The 25,417-nt window shown below is 43.3% G+C and overlaps 1 protein-coding gene across 2 annotated transcripts in view; it reads right to left on the bottom strand.

Annotated features, from left to right (window-relative positions):
- Positions 1-3,185, bottom strand: part of FMN2 (formin 2) — a 371,000-nt gene extending 367,815 nt beyond the window's left edge. Inside the window, exon 1 of one of the 2 annotated variants that reach the window (XM_032319379.1) lies at positions 1,379-3,185. In XM_032319379.1, the coding sequence (XP_032175270.1) occupies positions 1,379-2,948 (1,570 nt within the window). In that variant the 5' untranslated portion in view covers positions 2,949-3,185. The remainder of the gene's footprint in view (positions 1-1,378) is intronic. The other variant, XM_032319378.1, reaches the window with a different exon arrangement.
- Positions 3,186-25,417: the final 22,232 nt, after the last annotated feature.

Here is a 25,417-nt window from a genome sequence, read left to right as displayed (position 1 = left end):
CCTACTTGCGATCTCACTGTCAAATGAATAATTTTTTTAAAAAAGAAATATTTTATAATTAACCCATTTATCAAATGGATAATCAAAAACAGAGGATGTTAAGCTTTATAAATTACATTTGAAGTTTTTTTTAAAGATTTTATTTATTTGACAGAGAGAGATCACAAGTAGGCAGAGAGGCAGGCAGAGAGAGAGAGAGAGGAAGCAGGTTCCCTGCTGAGCAGAGAGCCCGATGTGGGACTCGATCCCAGGACCCTGAGATCATGACCTGAGCCGAAGGCAGCAGCTTAACCCACTGAGCCACCCAAGCGCCCCACATTTGAAATTTTTAATCAAAGATTTATCACAAACCTACCAGCAATTGCATAAATTTTCATTCTTTTCTACTCCTTAAATTTTTAGTCAATATTTCCTTTACTAACTAAGAGTAGAAGAGAACAAGAAACAAACTCTCGCTCTACCAGTAGGCACTTAAAAGGCCTTGGGACCTATCCGCCTATAAGAAAGGATAAACTCACTGAACTACTTGCTTTTTAACCACAGTAAGTGGACCCCTTAGCTGGGCTTTCACGGTGCCCATCAGAATCCATAACAACAGCTGAGGAGAGGTGCCAGTTGGGTTACATGTCCTCGGTTTTCTCATCTTCACTATCTCCAAGCTATGCCCTGTTTTGACTGGACATAAAACCCAATGAAAATGATTCCTAATATTCTATTTCATTATTTATTAACTTTCTAATACCATGTGTCAGATTTGGTCGCATCAGCAATCAGGAATGTCCCCTTAAGTTCAGTGCATAGTGTACCCCGATGGCTGAGCTAGCACTACATATTACATACATACATATATACCCACACGTGTGAGAGCAGGCAGAGATCAACTCTGGATAGCACTGAAATAAATTATTTGTTTCTTGACCCTTGTCAAAGAATCATTAACAAGTTTTTTCTTTTTAATGCTGTGGGGATCAGGACAGAAAGAGAATGATGGCTCAGCTAACTATGCCCCCCAAAAAAAGGGTCGGGGGGAGTTGATCTGTCTGGTGGGACCCTGGGCATAGAGACCAGCACATGTTTTGGAGAAATGGACTGAGCCCTTTTTTAAGACAATTTAGGAGACACAACAAAGCTGTCCTCCCTGGAAAGAAAAGAATAAAGAAAAGACGAAAAAAGAAAAGAGAGGAAAGGAACGGAAAAGGGGAAGGAAAGGAAAAGAGAGAAAAAAGAAAAGAAAAACAGGGGTTTTACTGAGCTGGTGTGCAGGACCTGAAAGGATTCCCCTAAGGCAGGACTTGCCCGAGGCGGGTCTGGGCGTCTCGGCCGGAGCAGGTGACCGCGGAGGCCCTGATTGGCAGCCGCTCCGCCCGAGCGCACTCACCTGTGAACACGTTCTGGAAACCGTCCGCAGCCGCCGGCGCCCCAGACACCTTGGCGGCCTGCGCGGCGGGCGCCCCCCCACTCCCCTCCGAGGCCGCCCCGCGCTCCAGCAGGTGCGCGGAGCCCCCGGCCGGGGGCGCGCGGCCGCCCAGCTCCTCGGTCCAGTCGGCGGAGCGGCTGAGGCCGCAGGCGAGGCCGCCGTCAGCCCGGTGCTTCTTGGCTGGAGCGGCGGCCGAGACCAGGGCGGCTCTGGGCCCCCGGCTCAGGGAGAGCTCCGGCCGCCTCTTGATCCTGGGGCTCTGGCTGGGGGACTGGGAGGGAGAGTGGTTGGGCGAGCTGAGCTGCCGCGTGGTGGTCTTGATGTAGCAGGGGGTGATGAGCGGGTAGGGCTTGAAGCAGCGCGGGCTGGGCGCGGGGCTGCTGGGCAGGGAGGCCGCCGCCGGGGCGCTGGGCCTGCCGGGCTCCCCCTCGGGCTCTGCCCCCGGCGCCGGAGGCCCCTCTCCCAGCCCCAGGCCCCACGCCTCCCCCGGAGAGTCTCGGCGGGCATCCTCAAATGCGTCCTCCTCGCCCTCCTCGTCAGTGTCCCCAGCCCCTGGCCCGGCGGCCGCGGCCGAGCCCTCTCCCGGCGCGGACTCGGGGAACGCGAAGGCGGTGGAGGAGGGCGAGTCTGCGGCCGTGGGCTGGTCCACGGGCAGGCCGGGCTCCGCCGAGGCCCCGGGGCCGCCGGGGGGCGGGGGCTGCTCGGGCGCCCGGGGCGCGGGGACCAGGCTGCCGGGCAGCTCCGAGCGCGCAGGCAGCGCCTGCTCCGTGTCCGGACTGCGAGGGGCGCCCCCGGATGCGCTGCTGGAGCCCAGCAAGTACTGGTCCAGGCCCAGGAAGGCCCCGGGCTGGGGGGAGGCGGCTGTGCAGGGCGCCGCAGGCTCCTCGGGGCCCTGGAGCAGCAGCAGCTGCTGCTGCTGTTGCTGGCGGATCGCCTGCTGAATGTCTGAAAGCAGGTCCTCCTGCTCCGTGGCCGAGTGAAAGCTGTAGATGTCCGTGTCCGAGCCCGAACTGGTCCTTTGTCCGTCCTGCGTCCCCGCGGCGGTCTCCAAACCCTCCAAGACCACCCTGCCCCCACCCCCAGCCTCGGCGGGTCCATGGTCCCTCGGGCGGGTTACCTCGAAAGGGTCGGCACCCTCGGTGTCCGACAGGCCCGTCTCGTCGGCCGAGAGGCTGAGGTCTGGCGTCTTGGTGACCAGAGAGTGCGCGCTGTCCAGCTCCCCGGCCGGCAGGGCCTGGGCGTCCAGCACGTCCTCGCGGGAGCCGCCGGTGCTCTTCCCCTTGGACAGGTTCTTCCTGATCCGCAGGTTGGAGAACACGGAGGCTCTGGATTCCGACTTGCTCTTCTTCTTGCCCGGCTCCCCGCCGCCGCCCCCTCCGCCCTTGCCGTGCTTGCCCAGCGCCTTCTTGCCCCCGCTCCCCTTCTTTGTGGCTTCCACATCCCTGGGCCCAACGGCATCCTCGGCGCCGCCTGCGCCTTCGTGCAGGGCTTCACCTGCGCTGCGCTTCAGCTTCCCGTCCTGGTTCCCCATGGCGCAACCCCGCTGCTCGGCCGAGGCGCCGCCGACACTCAGGCCATGCCGGCCGTCCTCGGCGCCCAGCCCGCACAGGGGGAGGCGCGGGGGCCGGGCCGGCGGCCGGGCGAGCCTCTGCGCGAGGAGGCCGACGCGCGTGCGGCCGGCGCTGCTCGCCTCGGCCGCTTCTCCGCACAATGCGCGCCCGCGGCGGCCGTGGCGGCGGCTGCAGCGCGGCGCGAGCGGGGCGCGAACATGCTCAGTGCGGCGCTCGGAGCCGGCCAATGGCTGCGCGGGACGCGGGCCGGGCCGGGCCCCCCGGTGGCCGCCGCCGCCGCCGCCGCCGCCGCCGCCGCCGCCGCCGCCCCCGCCGCGCCCCTCGCCGAAGCCGCGCGCGGAGGACGCTTGCTGGGTCTCGGGCGCTTTCCTCTCCGCCGCGTGCACCGGACGCGTGGTCGCCGCGGGGCAAGTTCGCGGGCTGGAGGGGGCACCGCCAGCTTCAAGGAGGCGGGACCTGCGAGGGGAAAAGTTCAACAAAAAAAAAATCTTAAATGGGGAACACCTGGACCCACGTTCCAGTCTGGGGGAACCAGAGTGTGGAGGCCCCTCCCCGGGGGCCTGCAGGGCTCCTCGATAAATATTTGCTGATTATATGCATGGATTATTCTTGAACACCTGATCGTCTTGAACAGTGTTAATGGGCTCGAGCGTACGGTTTAGGGAAGGTTCCCACATCCAGTGCGGCTCTGGTGTTTGATGCAGACCTTGCATCCGTCTACGGGAGAGAACCTTAGCTGCCATTTCAAAAATACATTTTTCAGACTTTTCTTGACAAAATGGTAAGGTGAGGGAATATAAAAAAAAATCCTAGGAGATTAGAGTTGATTAAAATGCTAATCTCCAAAATTCTACGTACTTACCATATAAATCAAATAGCATTTGTATTCCGAAAGGGTACAGATACTATAATTCCCAGAAGGTCAAACTCATCAATATTAAACATGCTCCTATTGTTGTTGCGTATAAAAAGGAAAAGGACAAAAAGGAAACACGCTTGGCACAAACACATGAAATCAGATGTTCTGGTATAAATCACTGCTTCCCAAGCAAACCCTTCAAGGCAAACTTTGTCCCTGCCTCTTTTATAAAAGTTTATAACAGTTTGCTGTAACAGAGTCTCTTAACATTCAGGCTCCTATATTAATATGAAAATTTCCTTCACTGTAAATCTTGTCACTGTTACCTAGGAAATTTAGTTACCCATATTAAAAAGGCATTTTTAAACATCCTAGGTATCTAAAGAAGCACCAAGAGATTAAAGCAGCTTTAATCAATAATGCTACAGTAATTGAGTCACAGGTTCCTCGTTAACCACTTTGAAAATAAGGAGTAACTATCCGACATGTTAGAATTTTAAAGTAAGCCCGAAGGAGGAAAAAGTGCTACATATTAGATGATGAAATTTAAATGCAGCAAGCAAATGTTCCTTTGAATATTGTGAACTACATTCTAAACCTCTCTCCTTAACCATTTGTACATAAAAAAAAAAAAAAAAACAGAACAAAACAGTCCTATAAATCTTTGATGTAAAACTATTATGTAGCAATAATTATGAGCATTTTTCAAATTATGCTCTTAAAAATAGATAATACAAAGCCAGGCAGCCAGGCATTTTAGGTGGCCTTTCTGAGTAAATGGTTTGGAGACATCAATTTTAATAACTCCAGCCTGTAACAACCCTGTCTCTCACCAGCTCTGGAGCACTTGCAAAGCCTTTGTTCCCTCTTTCACAGCTCCCTTCTAGAATGTAGGCTCCTCAGAGGGCACAATTCCTCCAAGGCTGTAGAATTTTCTGCCTGTTTGAACTTGGAGGTACTATGGATTTTTATTTTTGCTCTTTCCTTGACGTCTTTGACTCTGAACTATTTGGGGTGTGTTGTTTGTTTTTTGTTTATTTACTATTTACTTCGGAAATAGATAGAAGTTCCAGAGATAAAAAGGGAGAGAAGGCGGCAAGAAGGGAGGGCAGGAGAGAGGAAAAAGAGAGGGAAGCCTGCTGAAGCTCTCCCATCTTTTGAACGTGGAATGGCAGGTGACAACTGTGTAGTGGTCACAGGAGACCAAGTTCTGCTACATGCAAAGGCTAGTTGGAAACTCACAAGTGTAGGCACGCAGGTAGGTACCCTCAATCCAATTTAATAAATGAATAAGTTCAAGCTAAGAGATTTGTCCAAGGTCACCAAGCAGCAAAGACAATACTTAAACCTATAGATTTAGGTTCCAAATTCTTTATAACAAACCACACTACATAGTTTATTCCTTCACGGACTGGTGAGGGCGTCGCAAAGGCAAACAGTGTTTAGTAATCCCAAAGATGCCTGGGGCATGGCCTAAGCTTAACTCCGTTTAATCAAGATAAGATATCCTATCTCTACCTGGAAAAATCACATTTAACAACCAACAAATAATATTTGTGCCTGGCCAAATACTAAGTACCAGGATACAGAAAAGAAAGATCTTCTATATTCAAGAATCAAATCTAGCATAGCTGTCGGTAAAAGTCTTTAGGATTGGCATCCCAAACAGGTCGCCAAACAAGTATATTATTTGCTACCCATTTTCCAACAAAGGCAATTGGATATGGACTGTAAAATAAGGGAAGCAGATTGGAAAATGTGAAACAAATGGTGAACTCCAAATCATCATATGCGTGTGTGAATGTAGTCGGGGAAAACTGCAGCTTGCTCAAAAACTTGCTCAACTTGCTCAAAAAAAAATTAAGTTGCTTTAATAGATGGATATGTGGATAGACGATCTAATAAAGCAAGTATACTTAAAGTTTGACTTAAGGAATGAAATTAAAACAGTAACTGAATAAGCAGCCCCCCTCCCTTCACTCCGACCCGAGTTACATGTGGTTTCTTTTTCCTCTTTCAGCTCATCTCCTTCTCCATCATTCTCTCAATTCAGCTTCTCTTAATGCTGAAATGTTTTGATGCCTGTGTCTTTAGTTTTCTCAGCTTCATCTTAATGGAATGTTTGTGAATCTCCAACAAAACGGTCAGAATGGATGTTAATATCCAACTCGCCCTTTTCTCTGGCAGGTGAATGACCTTCTCTTGAAAGACAACTCTAGGGGCGCCTGGGTGGCTCAGTGAGTTAAGCCTCTGCCTTCAGCTCAGGTCATGGCCTCAGGGTCCTGGGATCGAGCCCTACTCTCTGCTCGGCAAGGAGCCTGCTTCCACCCCCCCTCTCTCTGCCTGCCTCTCTGCCTACTTGTGATCTCTGTCGGTCAAATAAATAAATAAATCTTTAAAAAAATAATAAAAAAAGAAAGACAACTCCATCCTGGTGTCACCTGCTAGGTCTTGGGCTCCTCAGTCTACCTCTCTGTCCTGACTCCAGACTCTTGGACCCACTTTCTGGACAACAGCTCCATCGTCATGTCCCCACTCAAACCCACCGCATCTGAAAAAGGACTCCTCTTGTCTGGCATATCTCATCCTCCATTATTGTTTTGCTCAGTAAAGCACCACAATCTCTCCAGTGACCCAAACCCAACTTGTTACTACCTCCTGCCTTTCCCTCAGTCCGCACAATTTGCCTTAATTACCCACACGAATTACTCCCCCCCCCCCAAAAAAAGCTAAAGAGTCCTGGTATTGAGTCTCCAAATAAAGTTGGCCTTTCTACCTGAAAGGGACCATCCAGGGACTCTTAAGTGAGTAATCAACAACTATTAAGAATTATCTATAGAAAACCCACTGTTAAGCTCATAGTTTACCTTGTTCAGTAGCAAGAAGCAACAAAAAGCATTCTAAAGACAGAGCCAGTAAGAAATTAAGATTGAAACAGCTAGGGGCACCTGGGGGGCTCAGTGGGTTAAAGCCTCTGCCTTTGGCTCAGGTCATGGTCTCAGGGTCCTGGGATCGAGCCCCGTATCGAGCCCGTATCGGACTCTCTGCTCAGCAGGGAGCCTGCTTCCTCCTCTCTCTCTGCCTGCCTCTCTGCCTACTTGTGATCTCTGTCGGTCAAATAAATAAATAAATCTTTAAAAAAAAAATAAAAGAAAGACAACTCTGTCCTGGTGTCACCTGCTAGGTCTTGGGCTCCTCAGTCTACCTCTCTGTCCTGACTCCAGACTCTTGGACCCACTTTCTGGACAACAGCTCCATCGTCATGTCCCCACTCAAACCCACCGCATCTGAAAAAGGACTCCTCTTGTCTGGCATATCTCATCCTCCATTATTGTTTTGCTCAGTAAAGCACCACAATCTCTCCAGTGACCCAAACCCAACTTGTTACTACCTCCTGCCTTTCCCTCAGTCCGCACAATTTGCCTTAATTACCCACACGAATTACCCCCCACACACAAAAAAAGCTAAAGAGTCCTGGTATTGAGTCTCCAGATGTACCCTTTGTAAATAAAGTTGGCCTTTCTACCTGAAAGGGACCATCCAGGGACTCTTAAGTGAGTAATCAACAACTATTTAGAATTATCTATAGAAAACCCACTGTTAAACCCACAGTTTACCTTGTTCAGTAGCAAGAAGCAACAAAAAGCATTCTAAAGACAGAGCCAGTAAGAAATTAAGATTGAAACAGCTAGGGGCGCCTGGGGGGCTCAGTGGGTTAAGCCTCTGCCTTCAGCTCAGGTCATGATCTCAGGGTCCTGGGATCGAGCCCTGCATCGAGCTTTCTGCCTGCCTCTCTACCTACTTGTGATCTCTATTTGTCAAATAAGTAAATAAAATCTTGAAAGAAAGAAAGAGCTAATCCTTGGCCTGGAGAGCTCTGCTCTCTAATAAAAATGTAATGTAAGCCTCATAAGTAGCATAAATATTCTAGTAGTCATATTTAAGACGCTAAAAAAAAAACCAACAAAATAATATGAAGAATACATTTTGTTTAACCCAAAATATCCCAAATATTTCTATAAGAAATCATTAAAAATTCTGAAGGAGATATATTGCATTCCTTTTTTCCAGTCTTTGGGATCTTGTGTGAACTTTAGTAATGGCAACACTTCCATTCACACTAGTCACATTTCTTAATTTTTTAATCTTTTCTTAATTGTATTTATTTATTTGACAGACAGAGATCACAAACAGGCAGAGAGGCCAGCAGAGAGAGAGGGGGAAGCAGGCTCCCTGCTGAGCAGAGAGCCCAATGTGGGGTTCGATCCCAGGACCCTGAGATCATGACCTGAGCTGAAGGCAGAGGCTTAAACCGCTGAGCCACAGAGGCACCCCTAGGCTATTCACATTTCAGTTGCTTAATAACAATCTGTGGCAAAAGGTCACTTCTGACAGTGCAGCCTTAACCTTAGATTTTTCCAGAGCTTTTTGAGTAACTCTTAGAATCTGCAAACACTAACCCAAACTGCGTTATTAAGTTTCAAAATATTATTACACATTTTGATAGATTCAAAATGACACGTGGGTAGTAGAACACTGTAGGTTTTCACATGTAAGCCTAACTTTTCTTATTTAACCTATTGTGGGGAAAAAACTGTAAACCTTGTATTAACGATTCAGTTCAATAGAGATGAAATCGGGGCAAGTCCTTGCTCTTGACAGAGTTTGCCTCGACTACAATAAAAAGTCCAGGGAACAGACTTGGGAAGAGAGTCTAGTGGGGTCTGTGGCTGGCTCAGTCAGTAGAGCATGTGACTCTCGATAGCAGGGTTGTGAGTTCAAGCCCCATACTGGGCCTAGGATTACTTTTAAAAAAACTAAAAAGAGAGAGATTCTAGTATAAATATTGACAAAGAACGAAGACTACATTCCACTGAGCACTTTGATGTTGGTAATCTTTTCTCTGCCTTTACTACTAAAATAAGGGCCGTCCACAAAAATTAGGTCAAACATACAGATTTTCATTAAACCAAAACACCACAAAAAGCTTGCGTACATATGTGTTTGTCCTAATAGACATCGTTTTGTCTCTATTCCAAATGACGAACTTAATATTGGTTTAAATCATACTGCTCCTTAAAATCTTCAGAATTTATATCTATATTTTTAAAAGATGCTTTTACATTGAATTCTAAGCGTCAGCATTTTCTCTTCAAATTTAAAAGCCAATCTAATTACCACGATAGTAAACAAAATTCATTGAATTACATCTGCAGATTAAATTGGCTTTATTCAGCAATTCATGAATTGGATAGGATCTCATCTAGCAAATAGAAAGGAACTCTATCAAGCTGCAGAAAAGGAAAGGTTTTTATTTTTTTTAATTAAAAAATTTTTAATTAACATATAATGTATTATTTGCCCCAGGGGTACAGGTCTGTGAATCACCAGGTTTACACACTTCACAGCACTCACCATAGCACATACCCTCCCCAGTGTCCATCACCCAGCCACCCTCTCCCTACTCCCCAGCAACCCTCAGTTTGTTTTGTGAGATTAAAAGTCTCTTATGGTTTGTCTCCCTCCCGATCCCATCTTGTTTCATTTTTTCCTTCCCTTCTCCCCAAACCCCGCACTTTGCCTCCCAAATTATTCATATCAGGGAAATCATATGATTATTGTCCTTCTCTAATTGACTTATAAGGAAAGATTTTTAAAGGAAGAAAGAAAACGGGGGAAATAAGGAAAATATTAGCAAAGAATGTGTTGTTTTAGTCAAAGTCACCCTCGTAAAGAAAAAGGAAGGGGTCTATCAATGAATTACCTCCAAGGGCTAACCAGGAAATTTCAGGTAAAAGACCAAAAACAGGTGAAGAGGAAAAAATAAGGGTTTCAGTTTAGGGCCCATGGCTTGCCTGCTCTTTAAGAAACAAAGGCCTTAAACCTTTGCACTTTCTCACAGAAATTAAGAGGAACTTGTTCTGATCACAAATAATCCAAAAGAAGTTTGAAACTCACATCTCTCACTGAAGATCCTTCCAGAGAATTAGCCTCCAGTAATTTATACCTCCCTAGGAAAAAGCTGGTTGCTGGGCTTGTTTGGTTTTGTTTTTGGCAACACAACTGCAGTGGTTTCAGCGTGGAATTCGCCTCAGCTTCACTCTCCTCAGGAGAACAGGAGCAGGCAGGTGGGAGACTTTACTTCACTCACCTGTGTGGAAACTTGAGCGCTCCATCTGTACACACAGGACTTCAGGTGACTGGCTGGGGGCTGTGGAAATTTTTCTCTCAACCACATAACCAGGTTTTCAGTAACAGTAGGGAGAAGCTGTCATCAGAATCTCGGGGCAAAGTGATTGTAATACTTACTGGGAATTAACTTACCAGTGTCTACTACGACACTTCCCTAAAGATTTATTTCTTTCTTTTAAAGAGAGAGAGAGGGCACCTGGGTGGCTCAGTGGGTTAAGCCACTACCTTCAGCTCAGGTCATGATCTCAGGGTCCTGGGATCGAGTCCCGCATCAGGCTCTCTGCTCAGCAGGGGGCCTGCTTCCCTTCCTCTCTCTCTGCCTGCCTCTCTGCCTGCTTGTGATCTCTCTCTGTCAAATAAATAAATAAAATATTAAAAAAAAAAGAGAGAGAGAGAGAGAGAGCCTGTGAGCCGGGGTGCGGGGCAGGGGCACCGGGAGAGAGAGAATCCTCAAGGAGGCTCCCTGCAGAGCCCAGAGACCAAAACTGGGCCCCATGATCCCAGGCCCCTGAGATCCTGACCTGAGCCCAAGTCAAGAGTAAAACACTCAACTGACTGAGCCACCCAGGTGCCCCTCTACCACTAGACTCTAAATATTTCCTCAGAGATTAGCGAGGCGAGAAAAGACAACGGATTTGAAGTCCGCCTCTCCTTGCCTGGGGTATCGTATTAAAGACGGCTGGAGCTATTTGGCGCTTCAGTGCTCCTCTAGTCTTCTAGATGCTTCCTAGCCAAGGAAATATTTTCTAGGCATTTCTTCCTCTGCCCTACTAAAGTTAGTGGGACTTCATTTAAGGCAGCGGCATATGCAAAATCTAAAAAAATGGCAATAAAGACTAAAATAGCTGTTAAGCAGTTAAGTGGTTTCTTTTGAAATTTAGAAGGTTCCCTCTTTAGATTTACCTGAGTTGTCAGATTTGAGGTGCCTGGAGAGGAAGGTGCAAAACAGGCTAACTTGTCAACACAAGAGTTTTATAGGCCTCAGGCAATGAGGCCAACTTAGAAAGCTTCCAAGTAAACCAAACTCAGTATGGAGGTTCCTCAAAAAGTAAAAATCAGGGTGCCTGGGTGGCTCAGTGGGTTAAAGCTTCTGCCTTTGGCTCAGGTCATTATCCCAGAGTCCTGGGATCAAGCCCCGCATCGGACTCTCTGCTCAGCAGGGGGCCTGCTTCCTGCTTCTCTGCTTACTTGTGATCTCTGTCTGTCGAATAAATAAATAAAATCTTTTTTTAAAAAAAGTTAAAAATAGAACAACCCTACGACCTCGCAATTGCACTACTATTTATCCGAAGAAAACAAAAAGGCTAATTTGAGTGGGCACATGCCCCCCAGTGTATATAGCAGCACTATCAACAATAGTCAGATTATGGAAAAAGCCCAAAAGTCCTTTGCTGAATGGATAATGAAGTTATGGTATAATAAATTAATGCCAGTGTTATTGGAATATCATTGACATACAATGCCATATAAGTTTGTGTAAAACATATATTGCACAATGATTACCACAATACATTTAGTTAACATGGCTTCATATAATTACAGATTTTTTCCACCGAGATTCTTTAAGTGCATAGGACTTCACATACAGATGGTCCCAAAGTGGTGACTAAAATGGTCTTGTTCTCTGACCTCAGGGAATTTACACTGTGAAGAATGAGGTAAGCCAGGCTTTCAACAAGTCAATAAACTGTGTAATTACGGACCGTGATCATGTTGTGGAGATTAAAAACAGGTGCTTTACGAATGGGACTAGCCAACTTCAAAGCGGGCAATCAGGGAGGTCTTCTCCAAAGGCCTGATGTTCATGATGAGAAATAGAGGGTGAGAAGGTTTCAAACAAGCAAAATTTGTGAGGAAAGTGTTTGGGCAGAGGACAAAGTGTGACTCAAGGTTAAAAAGCCAAGTAGTTCTATTCCTCAGAAGCTCGGACCCTACTTTCACAGCATCTAAGTTCCTGGGAAGTCTCTTAATATTTTATTTTCCCACTTACCACCAATTTTATCTTATCAGAAGGAAGTATTAATATTTTATATTTCCACGTATCACTTATTTTCATCACAACAGAATGGAGTATTAATGATTTACTATCTTTTAGGAACTCTCTGATCCTTACAATTATTTATGTAAATAGGGTAGGAACCATGCAATGGTGTGGACTAGGGGAACCGAGTTTCATAGAATCACGTTGGGAGCACCTTTAAGGGAACAGGTGAGCACCTCTTTCCCTGACCCCACCCTCTGCCCATGATTCTGATAGTTACCAAGCCTCTGTCCTTTTTCTCTCCCTAAAACCACTGGGAGAGACCTGTTTTAACTATTTCTTACTTCCTCCATCACCATTCTATCGTAACAAACTAAACCACCTCCTTCTTATAAAACTGCATGTTCAGAGCTTAGATCAAGGGGGTTCGAATCTTGGCTACCATTTGGCCTGGGTGAGTTGGAACAAATAACTTAATCTCTCTGAGGTTCCGTTTCTCCATATGTAAAATAGGTATAATAGTAGCTACTTTATAAGATTATTGTAAGGATTCAATTGGCCATGTATACAAATGGCCTAGCATATAATAGGTGCTCAATAAATGTTGAACAAAGGAAATAAGAGCCAGACCTCAATTTCCAGACCCCTCACAGCTGAGAAATCCTAGAAATACAAAAAGGCAGAATTACTTATCCACCAAGGCTGAGAAAGACTGCGAGGCCGGAGAAAGTTGGATGTTCCCAAGGTCTGTTGTTAGGTGCTCTGAGCTGTCACCTTCCTGCGAGCAAATATTCTATAGTTATATCACCCACAGATGAATGCCTAGAGGGGAATGTTTTTCTTTTGGTCTAGAGTTTTCCTGCCCTTAATGCTAGATTTTATCTACCACAGAGAGGTAAAGTGAGTCCGGAGGAAATGAGCCGGGAGACCGTGTACCCAAGCCTCCCAACCAGAAGATTTGGACTGAGCTGAACCTTGAGTCTTTTTCAAGGGAAAGAATTCTTTCAAGGAAAGAATTCTTTTTCAAGAATTCCCAGCTGTAATGAAAGACAAACATAAATCCATCCAGGTGCCCTCGATCCGACTGCATCCGGCAGGTTCCTGAGTACGTTTTCTGAGGTAGAAGACATTTCCATGACCCAATTGTAAAAATTAATACTTTAGAAAACAGATCAACAAAATGCGCTGTATCCATAAATGGGACACCGCTCCGCAATAGGAAGTTAGGAAGTACGGATACATGTTAGTACATGGTTGAACCCCGAAACCATTACACCTGGGGGGGAATTACACTAAGTGAAAGTGTTAGATAGAAAAAGGCCACACCTTTTATGATTTTCTTTATAAGAAATGGCCAGAAAAAGCAATTCTATGGAGACAGGTAGTAGACAAGTGGTTTCCTGGGGCTGAGGCACGAGTGGGGACTGACTATAAATGGGCATGGGTTTCATTTCGGGGTAGAGTTAGAAATCTTTTTTTTTTTTTTTCAAGAAATGTTCTAAAATGAGATCATGGTGATGGTTATACAATTCTGTAAATGTACTATGATATCGTGAAACAAAACAGGTGAATTTATCATATGTAAATTATTACCATTAATAAAAAATTAATTTAAAAAAGTGAATGGTTTTCACTTTGAGCCTCAGTCCCATTGTTCTGCAGTGTCGACCTGGGTGCCCACATTTGACTCACTTCTTGAGTCCCAAAGGAATTCCAAGTAAGTTCCAGAATAGAATGTTCCGGAGTCATGAGGGCTGGGCTTGCTGAGGAATGGCCGTCCCTGGAGAAGCTAAGTAAAGAAGGGAACTTCCTGGGTTTGTGGTGTATTATTGACAGTAACAGGTCAGCTGGCTTATACATTATGAATTCGATATTGCCAGTCCCTGAATACTGTAATGTTTCTTTTTAATAATAAGTGAGCAAAAGAGAGTAAAATGTATTTAAAGTGCTAAGCTTCAAGATGGGCCGACAATGTATTAATCACCAGTGAGAATGACAGAAACCATCGAACATCTCAGTCCCCAGCAAGGAAAATCTTCGGAATCAATGTTGTAACTCCCGTCTTCATTGATCTGAGATGTTAGTCATAAGAAGGGGAAAAATAGGCAGTGTGGAAAACTAAATCCCAGCCCAAGTTTTGTATTCCAATCCTCGGATCAGTATTCAATAATGATTAATTATTGTGGTTTCATGGATGTATAAATGCTTCCCATTATGGAACTTGTGAGCTGTAGGGAAACAACACTTACTTACAGTCCGGGTAAAAAGATTTTCTTTCAAGGACATGATAGACATTTGCATGGACTTCCAAGGACTGGAAACAAAGGACACTGGGCCATATCCAGAGGCTTAAAAGTCATTGCACACCTACCTTATCTGCCTGTTCCCCCAGAATATTTCTTCCTTTGATTGCTCTCCATACATCTGCAATTTCCTGTCTTTTCTGCTTACTAAACAGCATGTATGTGGCCTAACATGGCCAAGCAAGGTGAGGGTCCGTATCATCTTACAGTTCAAGTACTGAGCAATGTTGGACTCACCACAACCGGAGATTATTCCACCAATGCCAAGCATCTGTCCTGACCCAAGCAGCTGAGGTCAGTCAGGAGAGAAGAGTCACAAGGTCTGTCATGGTTGCATAGACCCACCAGGGCAGCCAATATGGTAGCCCCCAAAGATGTGCATGTTTTAATTACCAGAATATGTAAATATGTTGTGTGGAGATGGAGAATTATGGCTGTAGATGGAATGAAGCAGATAGAATCAGATGTCCTTGAGATGAGCCGATTATCCTGGATTATCCCGGAGGACCCAGTGCAATCACAAGGGTCCTTATAAGTGAAAGAGGGAAACAGCAGAGTCAGTGTCAGAGAAAGAGATTTAAAGACAGAAGCGTCAGCCAAACTGATATGGGGGAGGGGCCTGGGCCAAGAAATGCAGGTGACCCCAAAGGCTGACAAAGGCAAGGACACAGATTTTCTCCTAAAGCCTCTAGGAGGAACATTCCTGACGACACACTCATCTTAGCACTTCAGACCGCCAGAACTGTAAGTTAATATGCTGCCGTTATTTTAGGCTGCTAAATTTGTGGTAATCTGTTATAGCAGCATTAGAAAACTAATGCAGTGTTTAAAAAATGAATCACCATGTTTCATGGATTACCCTCAGGAGAATTTAAAATTAAGCCTTCAGGCCTTACTCATTAGCAAATTTTACTTCTATAAATAAAGGGACAGGCTTCCTCAAAAGACTATTAGGCAAAGGTGTGGCTGATCTTGTCTTCCTGTGCTGGGCGTCAGAATCTCGATGGCAATTATTAATCTGGAGCACAGCTGCTTCAGACATCTATATAAAATCACACAAAAATTTGTTCTTCAACTTAGAACATTAAAATTATAACAAGGATTGATTGACACTAAGTTAGCCACACTAAAGAATAAGAGCTGTAACTAGTTAACAATTAACTTAAAGAATAAACAATTAACAATTTAACTTAACAATTAACAATTAACTTAAAGAATAAATTAACAACGTAAAGAATAAATAATACACAGCCTATAAAGTTAGCTTCCAATTTTGTTCTTGTTTTCTATTGTTTCTAATTTAAATATGTTAGTTTACAAATAGGGTAGTATTGGTTTCAAGAGTAGAATTTGGTGATTCATCACTTACATAAAACACCCAATGCTCTTCCCAATAAATGCCTCCTAATGTCCATCACTCATTTAGCCCATCCCATCACCCACTTGCCCTCCAGCAAGCCTCGGCTTGTCCTCTATATTTAAGGTCTCTATGGTCTACTTCCAACTCATTTCATCTTATATTACTTGCCTTCCCTTCCCCTAGGTTCATCTGTTTTGTTTCTTAAATTCCACATATGAGTAAATTCATATGGTACTTTGGCTGACTTATTCTGCTTAGCATAATACACTCTAGTTCCATCCATGTTGTTGCAAATGGCAAGATTTCATTATTTTAGATGACTGAGTACTATTCCATTATATATGTAATGTATATGTATATAAAATGTGTGTGTGTGTGTGTGTGTGTGTCTGTGTGTGTGTGTGTGTATGTGTACTCCATAACTTTGTTATCCATTCAACAGTCAATGGACATTTGGGCTTTTTCCATAATTTGAGTATTGTTGATAGTGCCGCTATAAACACTGGGGGGCATGTGCTCCTTCAAATCAGCATTTTTGTATCCTTTGGATAAATACTTAGTAGTGTAATTGTGAGGTCATAGGACAGCTCTATTTTTAACTTTCTGAGGAACCTCCACACTATTTTCCAGAGTGGCTGCTCCAGTTTGCATTCCCACCAACAGTGCAAAAATGTTCCCTTTTCTCCGCATCCTCACCAACATCTCTTATTTCCCGAGTTGTTAATTTTAGCCATTCTGGCAGGTGTGAGGTGGCATCTTATCATGGTTTGGATTTGCATTTCCCTGATGATCACTGATATTGAGCATCTTTTCATGTGTCTGTTGGCTATCTGTGTGTCTTCTTTGGAGACGTGTCCATTTATGTCTTCTGCCCGTTTCTTTTTTTTTTTTAATTTATTTATATTCAACTTAGTTAACATATAGTGTTCTAAGAGCTTCAGGGGTAGAATTTAGTGATTCATCAATTGCATATATATTACATCTCATGCTCTCCTTAATGCCCATTACACAGTCACCCCACCCCCCACCCATCTCCCCTCCAGCAACCCTCAGTTTGTATTCTATAGTTAAGAGTCTCTTATGGGGGCACCTGGGTGGCTCAGTGGGTTAAGCATCTGCCTTCGGTTCAGGTCATGATCTCAGGCTCCTGGGACCGAGTCCCACAACAGGCTCTCTGCTCAGCAGGGAGCTGATTCCCCCCCCCCTCTCTGCCTGCCTCTCTGTCTACTTGTGATCTCTCTCTGTCAGATAAATAAATAAAATCTTTAAAAAGAAAAAAAAAGTCTTTCATGGTTGGTCATCCTCTCTCTTTTAATTTTATTTTTCCTTCCCTTCTTCATATTAATCTGTTTTGTTTCTTAACTTTCATATAAAGTGAAATCATATAGTATTTGTCTTTCTCTTGATTGACTTACTTCACTTCAGCTATTTCTTCACTGGATTATGTGTGATTTGGGTGTTGAATTTGATAAGTTCTTTTTTAAAAAAAAATTATATTTATTTATTTGCCAGAGAGAGAAAGCACACGAGCAGGGGAAGCAGCAGGCAGAGGGGGAAGCAGGCTCCCTGCTGAGCAAGGAGCCCAATGTGGAACTCGATCCCAGGACCCTGAGATCATGGCCTGAGCTGAAGGCAGATGCTTAACCAACTGAGCTACACAAGCACCCTAACTTTCATAAATTCTTTATAGGTTTTATCAGATATATCATTTGCAAATATCTTCTCCCATTCTGTCGGTTGCTTTTTAGTTTCATTATTGCTTCCTTCACTGTGCAGAAGCTTTGTACCTTGAGGAGGTCTCAGTAGTTCATTTGTGTTTTTGCTCCCCTTGCCTGTTTCCAATAACTAACATAACACAATAAAAAAAAATTGCATGCAAAACAGCTGTTCCTTAAAACTCTGCATTAAAACATTTGTAGTTCAGATGTCTAAGTAAATAAATAAATAAATAAATAAATAACTATTTAATCTACTTGGATTCTGCTATCTTTGGTTTTAATCTCTCCATATATAGTAATAACTACTCAGGCTCTGTCCCTGTCTAACTATAATCCGTCCCCAAATCCACTTCCCTAGTTCATATTTCCTTGAGGTTGACTCAAAGACATTCCACACCCAATACTTCTCAAATTTCACCAACTGTACCCCACTCTGCCCCAACCATATGCTCTAATAGTATTATTTCTGATCAATGAGGTTGTCAGTTAGAGAAACCAGAAAGACATCCTAAGTGCTTTATTGGAGAGTTCTTAAAATCCTAAACTTTCCTCCAATCCGCTCTCCTCCCTGCCATAGCCAGTCTCAGACCTTAGCTTGTCTATCCAGAACCACTGTCACAGCTTCCTTGGTAATCTACCTCAAGGCCTGTAAACTTCAATTTATTCCAAGTGGACCACAGAAAAAAATTCCAACATGCAAATCTAATCATTTAACATTCCTGTGTAAAATCCGTCCATTGCTTTACATTGCCCTAAATAATCTGGTCACTTTAATTTCATGCTATAGTTGCATATATGATGGCTTCTGTAGCATCATAGAATAGTACCCAGTTTCCATTTAGAAATGCATGGGCTGGGGCGCCTGGGTGGCTCAGTGGGTTAAAGCCTGTGCCTTCAGCTCAGGTCATGGTCCCAGGGTCCTGGGATCGAGCCCCGCGTTGAGCTCTCTGCTCGGCGAGGAGCCTGCTTCCCTTTCCCTCTCTCTCTCTGCCTGCCTCTCTGCCTGCTTGTGATCTCTGTCTGGCAGATAAATAAATAAATAAATAAATCTTAAAAAAAAAAAAAAAGAAATCCATGGGCTTCCAGGGAAACTGACTCCACCCTTACCCTGTATCTAATATGTAGAGTGGGCTATGTGACTTAATAAAGGAATTCTACTTCAAGAATGTGAACATAAACTTTGGTAGTTCAAATCAAAATGGATTTAGGACCAGGGCTAGAATTTCTTGTACAAAGACTGGGTAGGGTGGTAGATGGATAAGAGGAATGGAATGTTAGAGGTCAATGTAGCACCATGGTGGTCAATTTTTCCCACTAAAGGCAAATCTAGCCTCTGCAGGGCAAACAAGACTCCTAGGATAAAACATGAACATTACATGAAATTATTCCTGAAGACTATATTACTTTGGAAATTTTCAGTTATGTGAATAAATAAACTCCTTTCATTAGTTAATGTATTTAAATTGAGACTTATGTAGGTAGATATTCTGCTCATGGATTGAAAAATCCAATATTATTAAGATATCAATTCTTCCAAACTAGGTCTGTAGATTTAGTCAGTCCTAATCAAAATCCCAGAAAGGTATTTTGTGGATATTGACAAACTAACTCTAAAGTTTGTATGAAAGGCAAAAATCTTACTATAAATTACAGTAATTAAGACTGTGGTATTACTAAAAAGAATAGACATATAGACATATAAATTAATGCCGCAGAAAAGAGAGCCCTGAAATAGATCTACATAAATACAAATAATTGATCTTTGACACAGAACAAGGACAATCTAATGGAGAAAAGAGAGTCTTTTCAACAAACTGTGCTGGAACAATTGGACTTCCATATGCAAAGCAGAAACAAAAACAAAATCAAAAACAGGAAAATGTAGACAGAGACCTTACCCCTGTAAAGATAGGGAAGATGGCGGAGTAAGAGGGTCATAGGTTCACTTTGTCCCATGGATACACCTAGATAACACTGACATCAGTGAAACTAACCTAGAAAATGACCCAAAGACTGACAGAACAGACTGTCCATGGTTAATCAAACAGATGAGGCCACACCCAAAATGGTAAGAGGGGCAGAGATGCAGCCAGGAACCAAACTAACCTGTGAAACTAAACACAAATGGGAGGAGGAGCACGGAGAAGGAAGAGGAATAGACCCAACACCAGGTCCTCCAGACATGGGGACCTGCACCAGAAAGATGAATTTCCTTAACATTTGGCTTTGAAAACTGAAAGGGCTTAACTTCATGAGTGTTCACACTCAGTGCGGCTTAACACTAAGAACTTTAAAAATCAGCAGGCTCCACTCTGGGACACCTGGAGGGTGATGAGAAGCAGTCCCCACCCTTAAAGAGACAGCATCATGAACAGCCCAATGGATACACAGCATAGAAACAGCATTTTGAAAGCATCTGGAGTATAAGGGAAAGAGATTTATTTACTAATCTCAGAATGTACAGTAGGGGGACAGGGATTTTTAGGATTCTCTAAGAATAAAAGTTCTGGCAGGTGCCATTTTTTCCCCCTCATACTCCAGTGCTGATACCCAGACACCTGCAGGAACCAACACAGACACTCATCACCTAGCTTGCTAACACCTCATACCTTGCCTCCATGTTCTCTTTTGGATCTACCCCATCCAATCTGTTCAGCAGGAGTCCCACCAAGGTGACTCCAGGACACTTTTCATGAGCATATTGGTGCAAACCTTACTAATAGTACACATCATGCCCTCGAGTTCTCCTGCCATTATGTCCCACCCAACTCCCCCTCTCTGGTAGGAATCCATCCAAAGCCATACTACAAGCTTCTTGTTGATATAGAGAGTTAGACAAAATGGGAAAAGAAGTCTATGTCCCAAATGAAAGAACAGGACAAAATCACAGCAAAGAGCTAAACAAAATAGGAATAAGCAATAGACCTATTCTCTGGTATAGAATTGAAAGCAATGGTCATAAATATACATACAGGACTTGAGAGAAGAGTGGAGGGTCTCAATGAGACCTTCAACAAAGAGTTAGAAAATATAAAAAAAAAACTAATCAGAGATGAAAGCTCAATAACTGAAAGAAAATTACACTGGTGAGAATAAATAGTAGAATAGAGAAAGCAGACAAACAGATCAGTGAGCTGGAAGACAGAGTAATGGAAACCAATCCTAAAGAACAGGAAAAGGGAAAAAAATGATAACTTTAAAAATGAGAATAGGTTAAGGAAATTCAGTGATATCATTAAGCATAATAACATTTGCAGTACAAGGATCCCAGAAAGAGAAGAGAGAGAGAAAAGGAAGCAGAACATTTATTTGAAGAAGTAATAGTTGAAACGTTCCTAATCTGGGGGATGACACAAAAATCCAGATCCCGGAGGCTCAGACAGCCCTCCAAAAAATCAACCCATGTCATATCAAGGCATATAATAATAAAAATGAAAAAAAAATGTGATAAAAAGAGAATTTGAAAGCAGTAAGAGAAAAGAAACTATTTACATACATGGAAAACTGCATAAAACTTCAAGCTGATTTTTCTGAGGAAATTTTACAGGCCAAAGGGAGTAGCATGATCTATTCACAGTGCTGAAAGGAAAAAATCTGCAATGAAGAATATTCTATCTAGCAAGTCTATCATTCAGAATAGAACAAGGGATAAAGAGTTTCCCAGAAAAATCAAAAATTCATCACACGAAACCAGCTTCACAAGAAATGTTAAAGGGAATTCTTTGGAAAGAAAATGCAAGAACAAGGAGTAACGAAATTAGGAAAGGAAAAACTTCACAGGTACATACAAACGTAACAAAAGTAACAGATTAATCACTTATAAAATCAGTATGGAGTTTAAAGCACAAATGCAATAAAATTGATCATATCTAAAAAAAAAAACCAGTCAAGTACCCACAAAATAAAAGAATGCAAAGTATGATACCATATTCATAAAATGTGTGTTGTGTGGAGTAAGAAATTAGCATTTTTAGAATCATTTCAAACTTAAGTGACCACCAACATAATATACACTGCTGTATGTATGTATGTATGTATGTATGTAGAGACTTGATAATAATCACAAATTGAAAACTTGTAATAGACACATAAAAAATAAAGAGAAAGAAATCCAAGCACATCACTAAAGAAAGTCACCAAACCACAAGCACAGAGAACAGAGAAGAAAGGAACAGAGAAGAACTACAAAAACAGCCCTAAAACAAGTAAGAAAATGGCAGTAAGTACATACCTATCGATAATTGCTTTGAATGTAAATTGACTAAACTCTCAATCAAAAGAAATAGAGTGACTGAATGAATTTTTAAATGACCCATCCATATGTTGCCTACAAGAGACTCATTTCAGACCCAATGACACGAGCAGACTGAAAGGGAAGAGATGGAAAAGCATTCATTTTGCAAAGGGAAGTGCAGAGAAGGTGAGGGTACCAGCACTTACATTGGACAAAATAGACTTTAAAACAAAGACTATAACAAGATACAAAGAAGGACAATATTATGTGTTATTACATAATAATAAAGGGAATAGTTCAACAAAAAGATACAACAATTGCAAATATTTATGCACCCAACATGGAAGTGCCCAAATACATTAAAGCAATTATTAATGAACATAAAGGAAATAATCAATAGTAAAGAAAAGTAGTAGAGAACTTTAACACCCCACGTACATCAATGGATAGATCATTCAGACAGAAAATCAAGTTAACAAGGGCTTGCAATGACATATTTGACCAGATGGATCCAACAGATCTTTCCTGAATATTCCACCCTATATCAGCAGAAGACACATTCTTTCCAAGTGCACATGGAGTAGTCTGCCGAATGGGGCACATGTTCAGTTACAAAACAAGTCTCAACAAATTAGAAAAGATTGAAATCACATCATCCATCTTTTCTGACCACACAGTGTTCAACTAGTTATCAGCCACAAGAAAAAATATGGAAAGAACCCAAATACTTGGAGGTTAAATAGCATGCTACTAAACAATGAATGGGTCAACCAATAAATCAAAGAATAACCCAAAATATATGTGGAGACAAATGAAAATGGAAACACAAGATTCCAAAATCTTTGAAATGCAGCAAAAGCTGTTCAATGATGAAAGATTATGGTGATTCAGGTCTATAGCAAGACGCAAAGAAAATATCAAATAAACAATCTAACCTTACACCTAAAGGAAAACAAAAAAAAAAAAAAAAAGAAAGAAAGAAAGAAAGAAAAACAAAGCCCACAACCACTAGAAGAAAGGAAAACATAAAGATTAGAGAAGAAATAAATGAAATAGAGATTAAAAACATAGAGCAGATCAATGAAAGCAGGAGCTGGGTCTTCAAAACATCAACAAAATTAATCAAGCATTAGCCAGACTCATTAAAAAAAAAAAAAAAGAGGGCGAGGACACAAATAAGTAAAATTAAAAAAATGAAAGCGCAGAGGAGCTTGGGAAGATGGAAGAGTGAAAGGTCCCGAGTTCATCCCTCCATGTTTACACCTAGATACCACCCACGCCCAAGTCAATGGGACTGAGAGCGAGTCAAAGACCGGTCCAACAAACTCCACGATGAAATACAGAGATGATGCCAGGCTGGAATGTTGCGGAAGTTCAGAAAGGTGGAGGAGGCTGCTGCCGGAGGGACGGACGTGTGTGGGAGGCGAGAGCAGAGGAATAGACCCTCGCACCAGGGAGCTCCGACAGGAAGACTAACCTCCTTCATGTTTGGCTTTAAAAACCAGAGGGGCTGAATTCCGTGCCTTTTTAAAACCAGTGGGTCAGGAGCTTTGAAAGTTAGCTAACTCAGCACTGGGCGAGCCAGAGAATAAAGGGGAGCTGGGCCGCTGCCCTTAAAAAGACAGCAAGCAGCATGCAGCAAGAGCCAACGTAAAAATGGCGGTTTACACAGTTCTGGAGGCAAACAGGAGGCAGATCTGTCAGACTGATTTTGGAACGCTGTGGGGGACTTGTCTGAAAACCCAGAGCTAGTAGGTGCCAGGTATCTCCCCTGCCCCCCAGCATAAACACAGAGACACCTGAGGGAGGCTCATAGACACTTGTAGCTTCTGCTTAAGGCACATTTTGTTAACACTACCTGCACACCACACCCAGCCACAGAGCTACCACCACACATGATACCCAGCTGCTGTACCATGCCCGGCCGTGTGCCCTCATTCTCCGTAGTGTGCTGAGCCCAGCTCTGGCCAGGTGTGATCAGGCACTGTATGTGACCATAAACCCCTAGTCCCCCACATATGCAGCCCCAACGTTACAGCACTTCAGGGGACCTGACATAGGATTACTGGCCCAATGCAAATTTTGTTCATACCACTGCCCCACTTCCAAATTCTCTGGTGGGCAGGCCCCACTACTACTGGTCCCACTAGTAGCACAGAGAACAACACAGCCCACAACAGGCAGAGTTAGTTCAGATGGCTGCCCTGAAAGGAAATGATGCAAACACCAGTGTTGGATTTAAGAAACACACAAAGTGGGGCACCTGGGTGGCTCAGTGCGTTAAGCGACTGCCTTCGGCTCAGGTCATGATCTCGGGGTCCTGGGATCGAGTCCCGCATTGCGTTCTCTGCTCGGCGGGGAGCCTGCTTCCCTCTCTCTCTCTCTCTCTGCCTGCCTTTCTGCCTACTTATGATCTCTACCTGTCAAATAAATAAATAAATAAAATCTTAAAAAAAAAAAAAGAAAGAAAGAAAGAAAAGAAACACGCATAGGAAACGCTCCTGAAGAGCCAGGTTCTGGTGAACAGGGGACACTGCTCTGCAGGGCAGCCCCCAGGACCTCCTCTTCATAAAGCCGCTACTTTCCAAAGCAGAAGACATAGCTGGCTACTTAACACACAGAAACTGACACAGAGAGGCAAACAAACTAAAGAGACAGAGAGACTTATACCAAATAAAAGAACAGGGCAAGGCCAGAGAACTAAGCAAACGGATAAAGGTAACATGTCTGAGAGAGAATTTGAAGCAATGATCATAGGGATACTCACTGGTCTTGAGAAAAGAGTGGAAGACATGAGTGAGACCCTCAACACAGAGATAAGGAATAGCATTGCCAAGATAAATAACTCAACAAACAAAATGAGAAGTATTATTGATGGAATGAAAGCAGGATGGAAGAACAAATTAGTGGAAAAATGAGTGACCGAGAAGACAGAGTAATGGAAAGTAATCATGCTGAACAAAAGAGAGAAAAAAGAATTACGCTGAATGAGAATAGACTTAAGGAAATCAGTAACTATATTAAACATAATAACATTCATAGTATAGGAGTTGTAGAAGAAGAAAAAGAGAGGAAAGGGGGCAGAAATTTTATTTGAAGAAATAATGGATAAAAAATTTTCTTTTTTATTTTTAAGATTTTATTTATTTATTTGACAGACAGAGGTCACAAGTAGACAGAGAGGCAGGCAGAGAGAGGGGGAAGCAGGCTTTCCGCTGAGCAGAGAGCCTGATGCAGGGTTCGATCCCAGGACCCTGGGATGATGACCTGAGCCGAAGGCAGAGGCTTAACCCACTGAGCCACCCAGGTGCCCCTGGATAAAAAATTTTCTAATCTGGAGAAGGAAACAGACATCCAGATCCAGGAGACACAGAGAACTCCCAATCAAAATCAACAAGAGCAGTTCCATATCAAGACATTAGTAATTAAACTTGCAAAACATAGTGAAAAACACAAAATCAAAATCACTAAGACAAAAGAAGCTCCACTTACTAGGGAAAATCCATAAGGCTAGCAGGATATTTTACAACATAAACTTGGCACACCAAAAGGGAGAGTCATGATATATTCAAAGTGCTGAATGGGAAAAATCTGAGCCAAGAATACTCAATCCAGCAAGGCTATCACTCAGAATAGAAGGAGAGCTTCCCAGAATGACAAAAACTAAAAGACTTCATGACCACTAAACAAGCCTTGCAAGAAATATTAAAGGGGACTCTTTCAAGGGGAAAAGAGAGACCAACGGTGAAAGTATAAAAGTAGGAAACACAAAAACAGGAAAA

The sequence above is a fragment of the Mustela erminea genome, chromosome 17 (assembly GCF_009829155.1).
Source record: "Mustela erminea isolate mMusErm1 chromosome 17, mMusErm1.Pri, whole genome shotgun sequence".
Lineage (NCBI taxonomy): Eukaryota > Metazoa > Chordata > Mammalia > Carnivora > Mustelidae > Mustela > Mustela erminea.
This window is presented reverse-complemented; position numbering and strand designations above follow the sequence as displayed.